Source organism: Poecilia mexicana, unplaced genomic scaffold, assembly GCF_051168715.1.
Source record: "Poecilia mexicana isolate PSO_F unplaced genomic scaffold, ASM5116871v1 scaffold_21, whole genome shotgun sequence".
NCBI classification, from domain to species: Eukaryota; Metazoa; Chordata; class Actinopteri; order Cyprinodontiformes; family Poeciliidae; genus Poecilia; species Poecilia mexicana.
Window position 1 is genome coordinate 5,920,098 of NW_028263390.1, and position 12,151 is coordinate 5,932,248.

Sequence of the window (12,151 nt, forward strand, 5' to 3'; positions counted from 1 at the left end):
ATTTATTTATTTGACTGCCCATGAAGACTAACCCAGGGTAAGAAATGATTGTTTTAGTTGAGGCTCAGAGGCTCCGTTAATCATTACAAGTCTTGCTGATGGTGCCCAGAAGTGAGCCTTGCTGACAATATGGTATCAATTCTACCATCTGCACTATTAATGATCACCGCCAACATCCTTAATCAGCAATTAGATGTCAGATAGGAATTTGTTTGCGCTGATCAAAGGTTGCATTGACCCGAGCACCTTTAACAGCCCTAAAAATAAATTAATAAATTAGTGTAGGAACCTGTCTAACACACAGCGACCCATCTGTCACAATTATACACCACGCTTGTCAGCTTCAGCCTTCAGTTCGCTGCTACAAGACGGAATAGGAGAAGTCTCGGACCTCCATCAACTCCCGCATTTTCTGCCGGCAGCGGGGACACATCGACCTGTTCTCCACTCAGCCCAGCTGCTAGAATCACCCAGCAAATCTTACTAATATGTCAGTGTGCCATTCAGCGTGACAGTCGGTGATGCCTCCTAACAGCCAGCTTCCTTTTGCTGCTTAATCACACCAACCCTGAGTAGGAACAGGGCGATTTCTGAAGCTAACTGAAGAGGTGTGAATATAGCAGCGTAGGCAGATCTCTGCTGATGTAAACATAGGGTTGCGATGAGTGAGTTGAGCCAAAAATCCTTGATTGCATTTTGAATCGACCAGGTAGTATACAGTTTGTCATCGTGCTTTCAAGGTGTCCGCACATCCTTAAAACGTCCCAAAAAGTCTTACGATTGTGCATATAAAAGTAAGGCTTTAAAATGTCTTAAACTCATTTTAAAAAAATAGTCTAAGTTGGCCTTATATGTTCATCCCAGCTCCTAAATTTGTCGTGGCAGGACTATTTAATCTAGTCTATTCTGTGTAGTATTTATTTTTGTTCTGTCAGGCAAAAGTTCGAGTGGCGCGCAGACATCTTCGTTGCATTGTGTGACTCAAGACAGTTGGGGCTACTACTAACTAGCTAGGTTTTTTGTGTTAATCATGGATAATTGAAAATGTATTGCTTGTTGGATAGACGACGTTAGTCCTCCTCACCATTGGCTCACTTCTGTTTTGCTTTATGTACAAATATGCTCAGCACTAGGGGTTAAGTCTGTAGAGAGCATTGCTACATATGCAATTGTCTTCATTTCTGTCATGGTACAGGTCCTGTTATTACTACAAAGTCACTGTAAAGTTGAATTTCTGTAAAATAATCAAATATTCTGCCACAATCTAATCAGTCCCATTTAAAAGCAGAAATTATATTTGGGGTTTCCCTTTGACAAATGTTATCCATTAGGGAAATAAGGATACTGTTGTTCTGCCTGACTGTAGATGTAGATGATTCTTAATTATGAATCATCTACATCTAACCCTACACCTAATGTTAGAACACCTCTAAAAAAAGATGTTCTAATTTTGTTCCTTATGTTTTTCTTCCAATGATCTGGTGTTTTTACTTTCAAGCTTTTCAGTAGGTATAAATGGGTCCATGAGGATGCTGGTGTCCTCATGGACCCATTGGTAAGTGTTTTAGGGGTGACAGTTAAGGGGTTAAGCTTATTCTGCTTTTTCAGCTTTCTTTTTGTCTATTTTCTGTACTGATTGTAGTTTTGTAATGGATCGTCTGAAAATGAGCAAAGGCAGACAAATGGAGAATAAAATATGGGGTGTCAGGTCTAAAAATTGTTTGCAGCAAATACTAGTATCCGAAAGACCCATTTTTGGGAAATTGGTAAGAATCTTGTCGAGACCCAACAGTGGGCCTGACAAATCCGTCACTGTTTAACTAAGACTGATGCAGTAGTTCTCAAATTTTTGAAAACTCGTATCATCCCTGTATATACTGAGGTTTCCAAATAGCACATCGTCACATAACTGTAGTGTAACAGAACAAGGACACTGGCTGGTTCTGCTTGTCAAAAAGAGAAAAGTAAAAGTCTCCATTCATTGTCATTGCTTTTTGGTTGGAGGTTGTATTTTAACTGCATTGTGTTTTACTTCAGTCAAAAGTTAAAAGTTCTAAATTACAACAAAAAGAAATCTGATTTAAAACCTCAAAAGTAGGAATGCCTGATATTTCTCACCAGTCCCATCCTCTATACCCAGTTTGGCAGTCTCGCATTTAAAGACATTGTAGTGTAAAGCAACGTGTAACAGTTGATCTTCAATATATTTATTCTTACTCCTATGGAAATACTTCATTATTCTGACCAAGAATTGTAAAAAAAAAACGTATTAGGTTAACACTAGATTAAACCAAATATGACTCTTTAGCTTGCCCAGATGCAGTGACTACAAATGTATCATTGTTCCCTCCTTTGCTGGCAATATCTCAGAGAATGTGAGATCTACACTGGTTCCAGATGGTGATATTCTCATGCATTTTGAAATTCTCAGTTCTCTGAAAAGAGTAAACAAATGGTGCTGAAAAATAGTAGAATATTTTTCTGAGCAGTTATCTAACAGATGTGGCAACAACTCTGACTTGTGTGTCCTTTTGAGAGCAGAGTCAGGGATGGGATATGATGAAGCATGGGGAAAAGATGATTGACTGCCCAGCCAGCTCAAGCTGAGATGAGACAATGCACCCAATCAGACTAACCTGGCCTGGATCAACTTGGTTAAAATTCGATTGCATTGTTTTATTTACCAAAACTTCTCAGTCTCTAAGCAGGATAGTTTTTTCAGAATGCTTAATATTTAGAATTCCAATAGAAAGAAATATTGCACATCCTTCCAGCCTCAGAGTGAACTCCCTGGTTAGACAGCTCTTTGGTGAGTAGCTGGCAAATCTTTCTGGCCAAGAGAGTTGACAAAACCTGGAGCAGAAGCCCAGACTCATTCTCAGAAAGTAAACAGCATCTGAGCTAAAATGGATGCACTTCCTGTCCTGTCTCATAAGGTTATTTTCTAACTACCAACCTCCAGGCTTTCCTCTGTTGCAGCCCCTATTAATAAACCCCCATAGGAGGGATACATGATATATCACCATTAACATTGTTATCAGCAGATGTTAGTCATTTTTTAACATCTTGGTATTGGCTTGATTACTAAAACTAGGCTGATGTTAACAAATGTTTTATTTTCATCTTGGTGCTATTTGTATTTCTGGAGGAGGTTGGTCATGTGGTTTTTGTTTGGCCATGTGACAGTGATGCAGCGCAAGACTGAGGAGTGCTTAACTGAAGCAGAAAAGCAATGCCAATGGTGTGGTTGTTTTTTCAATGTCGAAAGGGTAGGGAAATAATATAATATACTACATACAATACATGTAAATATCGGTAAGAAAAATAATACTGGATATCAGTATTGGTCCAAATTGTTACATCTGTGCATTGTTACTTGTTATTTTGCTGGATGACAAATTGTTCCAGAAGTTATTGCGATAAACGATAACATTGTTTTGAGACCATTTTCAAGTAATATTATAATGCTAATGCCATAATAATGCAAGAACACAATCTCAAAGATCAATAAACTTTGAATTATAATGAACATTTAACAGTGGAACTGGAAGATATTTTAAATATCCAACATATATTAACAAAATAACAGAAACAACAAATGAAATGAATTATGCCCTTCATAAAAAAAGACCTAGTTGAGAGCAAATCACCAGACTGTAGACTTTTGTCATCCAGTTTTTAGGAGAAAGAAAGAGAAAAGAGAACAACTATAAATCACATAAGTTGAGTTTATTTTAATTTCTCATGCGATTAATTGATTTATTGCTTATTGAAACAGGCCTAATTGTTACCCCATAGTTTTTCCAAAGTTACTTCAAGTATTTAGAAATCTAAATTAGATATTCAAACTGTGAGTTTAACCATTTTGATGAAATTTAATACTATCACAGATAAGAAAACAAGAACATCTATTGTCCAACACGTTAAGAAATCTTGATGCTGAAATTTGATTTTGTCTATCAATCTTTTCTGTCCACAATGGAGAGCAATTTCTCTTTTGTAGCAGACTGTTGATATTGAATAACCGAAGCATTCAAATCAAAGTTTTCTATTTGTTTTGACAAAATATGAAAACAACAAATGCTGATATTCAGAAAGCCAGGAAATATACGGATTAGACGGCTTCGAATCTTTTTGATAGGCAAGTCTTGTTTCTGACAGGCAATCTAAAGAAGTCAGAGGTGAAGCACATTTTGGTACACTAGAGACAAAATGATTATATTTTGTAGCATGATAGTGATTTACTAAAGTTACTATAGCTAAAGAGAATAAAACCATTCTTTACTTTTGAATACCTAAAAACTGCCTGGATAAACATCTGCATATAGTCTAAAGTTTTCCATGTGCATAACTTTTCAAGTTCTTTTAAAGCAGTGTTATGGAAATTTCATTATCAAAGAATGAGAAGCTGTTTCAGTAATAAGAGAAAGATTAATCTTTGTCTTTAAGTTTCTTTATTCGAAGGCAAAAGTGTTCGAAGACCCATCTCACTGAGCGCAGTCAGGAGAAGAGCCCTGAACAACACACATCACATCGTTATATAGTCACAGTAAGACAAAAACCCACCCAAAGTCTGATCTTATCTCTACTACCAGATGGACCACAGAGACAATCCTGACCCCCACCCCATGAACTATCCCTCACCTCTTGGAGGGGATGATTTTATGGCAGGAAAGAGAGCTGATAAGGATTTCAGGAGAAACTTCTAATTCTTCTTTGTCAGTTAGTCATGGGTTCAGGTCAAACAGGGTACAAACTACATTCCACACATCGGCCCTTTAAGACAATTACCAGATCAAGCATTTTACCCAAGATGTCTTCAGGCCTCTTCTGCTATCACAACTGTGGAAACATCTAAACATTATCTGTAAACTTATTTAATGGACAAACACATCTTGCAGAAATACAAAAACAAAGCAGATGTAATCCGTAAATAAATGGTAAAAAGTATCATCAGTTCCTTCCAAAATGAAATAAGACTGAAAATAAAATTTTCTATTACAGCAGTTAATCTTTCCAAAATGTCTAACATATGAAACTGTAAAATAGGAAGGCATGAAATCTAGGCAACCGTACAGCTAACAGAATCTGCTTTAGACTTTGTCTGTTTTTATAAAGCTGCCAGTTGACTCTGCAGAGCTGAAACACCCATAAATATCTCATCAGAGTGTGCAGCTGTCAGAAGTTATCTTGTTTTAATGTGAACCTTGAACAATCTCATTTCACGCTGTTTGATTATTCCATCCTCGCTACTCTTTTTTTCAGGTTTTTCTTGGTTATGCTTGCACTTATTTTTAATTTCTAGATTTTCTTCCGTACCTTATGTACCTTGAAGGTATCATTAAGTAACAGAGTTATATGCAATGTATGGGAAGTTAAAAAATTTAATCATTTTTAGACAAGTTCTTAAGCATTGCAGTTCTTATCTTTTAATTACAAGATTCAGATTCCAATATGAGATAAGTGGATTATGTTTCCTTGAACTCCCTCCCTGTTAGAATTGATTTTATATACATATATATGTGTTTGTGTGTGTGCCTGCGGATAGAACACGAGAATAGCACTGGAGCACTTGGAGTCGGTTCCAGAAAAACATTGTCTGCTAGAAGACTTCAAAGATTTGGAGGTGGGTTGATATCAGGTCCATGCGGATCTTTTTTCTAACTGTTTTGAATTCAGTGCTCAGCACTGCTGAGGCTTTAGGAAGCTCCGCTTGGTTGGAAACAGCCGAGTCTCACGTCTGCTTGGTTGTGACAACAGCCTCTGTTCGGTTTGTTCAGGAATCACGGCAGCAGATGGCGTTTGTAGAGCAGCGCTGTGGTAGATACAAAGAGATCGTCCGGGACCTGCAGGACCAGCTGGACGAGTCCAAACGCAAAATCCAAGAGTACAGAGTAGGACACAATATAGACACACACATTTGTATTTATGTCTTTAAGCTGTTGCATTGACTTCGATTCATTTAAATAATGCCATTTGTCCCAAAAAGCTGACTAGAAATGTGGAAATCAGAGAAGTGTTTATCAGAACTGCTTACCAAAGAAGGCCTTGGTTTATTGTCCTGGGAACCCTGGATCTTTAAACAGTTTGGATCAAGACAGCTCAACAGACGGAAGAGCTGCTAACTAATTGTTAATAATAACAGGACATTCAGTGAGTTAATAGTTATGTCTGTAAAATCCCTCAGTAGTTCAGGCTATAAAACTGAAAACTGTTTACCTTTACACCTCTGGATTGATCCCTGCTGTCTCTAGGTTTGTGTTTCTGTCAGTTTCTGCTGTATAAAACGTTCCCAAGGGTGTCGACCTTTTTTCACATTGCTCCTGGAGGATTTTGTTGCAGAAAGCAGGGAAATCTCCACCTTTCTCAAGAGGACTCGGTCTCATTGGCAATTTGTCCAGTCTTCTTTGTCTATGGGCCAGTAACCATTGGTGATAGGGACAGGGTTCTTACCTGACTAGTTGTCCTTGACATAATTTGATTCCCCCCATGGCTATGGGAGTATAGACTAGGGGTGTCCAATTTGTGGCCCTTAGAATGGTTTTATGTGGCCCTCGATCCAAATTTGGCTCATCAAAACAGGTGTTTGTTTAGTATATAGGTACACTTTTTAAAGAACATTTTTTGTGGCAAGATTTTTACAAATTACATTTTTCATAAAATGGAAAATTATAGGTAGAATCCTAGTTATTTTAATTAATCACATTGTAGAAAATGTAGAAAACTGGACGCCTTTTTTTAATACAGCATTTTCATTTTTCGTATTGATGTGATTTAGAGATCTCTTCACCAATCATACCACTTTGTTCATTTCATGAAAACATCATGTTTAGTTGATTTTATGGGGGGATGGAATGATGGATGTATTTCCGCATTTCTATTTTGTTTTTTTTTTTAAATCTGATTTTTATGTCCTTCAATTACTTTCATCTTGAAATTCCATATGGCTAAGCTTGGACAACTCTGCTTTTGAAAATGGATTGTTGTATTTTATTTACAGTCATTTCTGCACCTTGATGTTTGTTGATGTCCAGTTTAATCAGGGAATCAAATGTTTTGTCCCAATAAGGCCTGTTGATCTGAAAAGGTCCGGGAGGTCACATAAACAAGAACACACACACACATGCACACGCACACACACAGAGTGAAATGTTTAATTCCTTTTAAAAAACTGGGCTTCTCACCAACACCGCCCTTTATCCAGGTCCACCTAATAGCACTGCTTTGTTCGAATAGCGGCAGTTTGGATAAGGATTTTCTAACTCTGACAGCATTTTCATGAATAACTCACCCACACACAAGCTACTGCATGTACCGCACCTCATTTACAAGTTCTATGAATAAATGAATAATTTCAGGTGGCAGTAATGTCTCGTAGAAGGTCCGAGTGCGCAGCAGCGCATGTGGACGTTCAAATGAAACCTAACGATTACCAGTCTCCGTTAATTGCCCCATTTATGTTCTTTGCTGGAAAAACAGTCGGGGGAGCCATTAAGACATCACTGTTGACAGCTGATTGCTATCAGCAGTTTGCAACCTCCTCTAAATAGTCGTGCAGTCACTCTATAAGTGGTTTTGCTCTTCTAGATTACCTCTCACTTTGCTTAATGACTCCCATGATAAGTGATAAGTGACATTTGCATCAGCTTAATGACTGCTGCTCACTTGTGGTTTGTTTAAACAAAAACAGGTGGAAGAAAACGTTCACAGGTTCAATTGTTGATCTGTAATCTATGTACAGTTCCAGTCAGATGCTTATATGCTCACATCATCAGCAAGAATGGTAACTTGGGGCTTTTAATGATTCATTTGAATTTTACTTTATTTCAGGGTGGACTAGTAATAAAACAGACAGACTTTCTTGAAGAATTTGTTGCACTAATTTCAATTTTGTATTTTCTATAGTAATAGGCCCTAATAATTACAGTTTTGTAAATGTATGTATTACTTTTGGTGGGATAATTTGATCGTCTGATAAGAATGAATAGAGCTTACTTAAAAAAGTTAGTTTCCTGCCATAGATTTTTAGATTATTATTTGGGTTGAGGGCCCTTCCAGAAGGCTAATGTTAGCGTGCTAAATCTATTTTTATGTGTATTTGGGATTATTGTGCTGTTGGAACAGCAAAACTGTCTGCCTCAGATTAAAAAAAAATATCAGAGGTCCGTACCACTGCAAAACGTTAGTTGTATTAACCCTAAAGCAGTAGTAATGAACATTAGTGTCACTGACGCTAAAGCGCTATGCCAGCACAGTGTTTAGCAGAAGCTAAAGCTAACTTCAAGTTAAAGTTAATAGGGGAATTTTTAAAAAAAAGAACGTGAGAAGAGGAAGACGGACTGCTAATTAAACTGTCTTCATCCACTTTAGGAAAACAAAGCATGAATATAAACGTACATCAGAACAGTTTTTTGGAATTAAATCAGACAAACAGTAGCTTTTTAAAACAACTCGTCTTGACCCTATTGAAAATTTGCGAGCTATACTTAAAAGCCAGGACCGTACTGGGAAAACCAACTAATTAAAATGGGCTGTACCACTTGAGATAAAATGAGTACTCAAATATGCAATTAAAATTACACCAAGAGCTTGTTGAGCGCTACAAAAAGTGTGTGGTTTCTGCCTAACTGCCATTTAATCAAATATAGCTAAGAAAGTATATTTATTGGAGCCCACATTAATCATTTTGACATTGTGTGAATTTTTCAGAAAAAATTTTACTTGTGCTTCGAGTTCATGTTTTTAAAAATATATTGAAATTATATTCATTTTTATAAACCCAACTGGTGAAAAAAAAGTTCAAATAAATCATTAAAAGCCTTAAATTAATCTGATTTTGTCCAGATGTACACTTAAGCAAAAACAAAAACTACACAGTGGGTTTGATTTCCTTTAGTCTTCATGTTGTGTTTTTGCTGTGTATCGACATTACTAAACATAAAAACATATTAATTGCTTTAGAAGCCCAACAAAGTCAAAAAAAATTACTTTTTTGTTTTTTTTTTAGATCAAATTGTGTTGATCCCAGATTTCAATTTCCTTACAAACTTTGTTTATTTTTGACTGTCTGTTCATTCAATTTGCCACTTGGTAAGCAAATAACATTATCGAACAAAACTTTAGAAATGCAGCAGTTGCACAAGCCTGGAGTCTGACCTGCAGTGATCACATACACACACATCTTTGTGACAGTTTCAATAAAAGCTCCATTAGCCTTGCCTCTGATTTCCAGCTGTGAGAAAGCAACTGAAGTTTGGCCTTAAAAAATAGTTATTTCAGGTACCCAGCAGATAAAGTTGCCCCACTATTTATGCCTCATAATGACAGTCTTTTTTTGTTTTTCCCCACAAAGTTTTTTTTCTTCTTCCATCTTTTTGTATTTCCAGGAAGCAAAGTTAGATGCCACCTCCAGGAGTCTGAGACTAGCTGCTCTTTCTTCTTCCATCAAAGGCCCCAGCACATTCCTGAGCAGCACAGTGAGGCCTGACTGTCTCTGTGAGTGTGCATCCCTTTCTTGCTGGGAACCTTTTGATCATAGCTCTCTTTCCTCCTTTTAATCTTTTCCTTTTGTAATCAGATTTTAAATCTCCCATCTTTTCCACCTGCACATTCATTTCTCAGCCCTTTCTCGGATCTCATAAGGATATTTATTCTCTTCAGTTTTCCCAAGCCAAGTCGAGTAGAGGGCAGCACGCTGAAAAACTTAAGTCCAGCTGGATTTGAGTGTGTCAAAACAGTGCGGCGTGAATGCAGCAGGTTTTAGGAAATCTGTTTGAAAACATGGACGCTCCCTGCAGAAGGACCTCGCCTCCTTCTCTAAAAGTATGAGAAGATGTTAACATGTAGATTTCAACATTTAGTTTTGCTACTTCTTGCTTAAAGATTAAATATTTAAATATGTATCACAAAAATCAGATAAAGTGCCTGTCTGCAGCTTCTTACTTCTTCCACAACCACAAATATGAAGATTTTTATATTCTAAAAAATGCAAAGACTCACATTTACCTTGACATATAATTAGTGTTGCAGTTATTGATGGTCCCATTTTTCTAACTGGTAACATTTGGGAAAAATGTCTTGCTGTAAATAAAATGATCTGCCAGTGGAACTGGAATGTTTTTATCAACAATATTAAGGAAATACTGACTTAAAACAAGCTTCTACGTCTTGCTGAGAGGTTACTTGTAAGTTATTTTGACTATTTGAAGCATATTAAGACATCTACATTCAAAACCAGACCAAAAGTACTTGGTAAGACTTAGTTTTTGCAGTGTATGGCACAACTTAACACACCTGGAAAAGACCCAACTGTTATCAAAACTGACAGGTTTTTACTGATATTTCCATGCTACCTTTTAAAATTGCCTACTTTCTGAGTGAGAAAGCGTGGATAACAGGTAAACACGCATGACAACTTTCAGAAGACGGAGCAGAACCCTCATCAAGCACTAAAATACTGAGCATGTCTGTTTACGTTTGGCTTGTCGTTATTTATTCCTCCCTGCCGCAGCCCCTCCCCGACGCCTGACCGCCACAGACCTGGATGATGCCCAAGGCGAGGGGTCTCGATCTCTCACGCATTAGTTCAGGGATGACCAAACCTTTATGCAGATCTCTACAAACCTCAGCATCTCTTGCCACTTGATGCTCACCCACAACCTGCTCCGCTGTGGGAAGAGGTCCCCGGTTCAACGCTAATCCCCCTCCAAGTACCTCAGGAACGTTAGAGACATTTCTTAAACACTGAAGGAGTAGCGGCTTGTCTTTTCGCTGTGAGAGAAGCATAACTGTGAAGACTTTTGATGTCATTTAAAAGAACCTGTATTTAAAATATTTATAAAGCTTGAGGCCAAAATATATTTTACTGTTACACGTGTCGCTGTTGTCATCTGTCATCATGCCAATGTGTTTGTGCTAAAACTTTTGAGCGACCAACAAAACTCTGGTGCCTTTTCAACAAGCTGCAGTTGTTTTTCCTAACTTCTTGTACTGTGTTCATCATGAAATGTTTGACCATTTATTCATTTTTGTGTGATGCAGTATATATTTAAGGAAACGAGCACAGATGTCTGTTTTTATGAATTGTTCCACAAATGCACTGCGAAGTAAGGTCACAGTTTCTAATATGTATTTTATAAAATGTCTTTGCTTTTAAATGTTCTTTGTTTTTAACCTTACATTTATTAAATAAAATTTATATTTTAAGCATTTATTACCATAAGCTGTCAAAGTACATTTTTTACTAATATCTGTCAGGAATTAAGTTAAAATCATTACCCCTTATTTTACATTTGTTAAAAATAACATTAACAATATTAAACTATTTTTGCTATTTTTTTATTGCTCCATGTTGCTAGTGATGGCAATATTCATATCCAAGCACAATGCAGCAGAGAACACAAGTTTTAAAAAAGTGTTACATTTTGATTATCAAGTGCCGACATTGCTGCATAAAACAAAATCAGTGACACCAGCTCAAATTTCAGGTTATAAAATTAAGAGTTAGATGGAGATTTTTCCAGTTAAGAGAAGAAAGGAAAAATGTCAGATATTAATAAACTGGCACCCTGTGGAGGGATTTAAGAACATTTTCATGAGCCCAGTTTGCCTGCAATTCTTCACCGTGACAACCAGAATAACCTGGTTTTTGTACGTGAGCCATGCAGCCGTGTAGCAAGTTTCACTTTTCTCCCAATCAATCTGTTTTCCTTGAGAGGGTTAAGCTACACTTTAAACTGTGAGAAGGTTTTTTCAAGGACTTGTATAGCTGCGTTTTCATTGACCAAAAATAACAAAAATTTCCAATTATAAAGATAGATTCGCTTAATAGAAACATGCCTATTTCGAAATAAATGGAAGCACTTTCTGTGTCACACCAGTTTGTACACACATTTATTTGTTGGTGCTGTCCTGCTTTGACGATGTGCAGCTGAGCCCTTGTATAGTTCATCAAAAGTTGAGTTTGTCATTCAAGTTTTGAATCCATCGCTTTTATGGATCCCAAGGTCCCAATAATAAGGACCTTGTCGCTCCAGTGCCTGAATAAGATGGCAGCATCTCTCTTTATGACTGCTGATTAGCATCAGTCCCATTGCTGAAATATGGATATAGCTCATGTACTTACGTCTGTCACCGCCATAAATTTTAATGA

At 37.1% G+C, this 12,151-nt stretch overlaps 1 protein-coding gene across 4 annotated transcripts in view; it reads left to right on the plus strand.

Annotated features, from left to right (window-relative positions):
- Positions 1-11,221, plus strand: part of cep128 (centrosomal protein 128) — a 54,346-nt gene extending 43,125 nt beyond the window's left edge. For 2 of the 4 annotated variants that reach the window (XM_014969443.2, XM_014969444.2), the window contains exons 22-25: positions 5,549-5,626; positions 5,781-5,894; positions 9,387-9,495; positions 10,511-11,221. In XM_014969443.2, the coding sequence (XP_014824929.2) occupies positions 5,549-5,626; positions 5,781-5,894; positions 9,387-9,495; positions 10,511-10,584 (375 nt within the window). In that variant the 3' untranslated portion in view covers positions 10,585-11,221. The other 2 variants (XM_014969445.2, XM_014969448.2) reach the window with 2 other exon arrangements.
- The last annotated feature ends 930 nt before the right edge of the window (positions 11,222-12,151 follow it).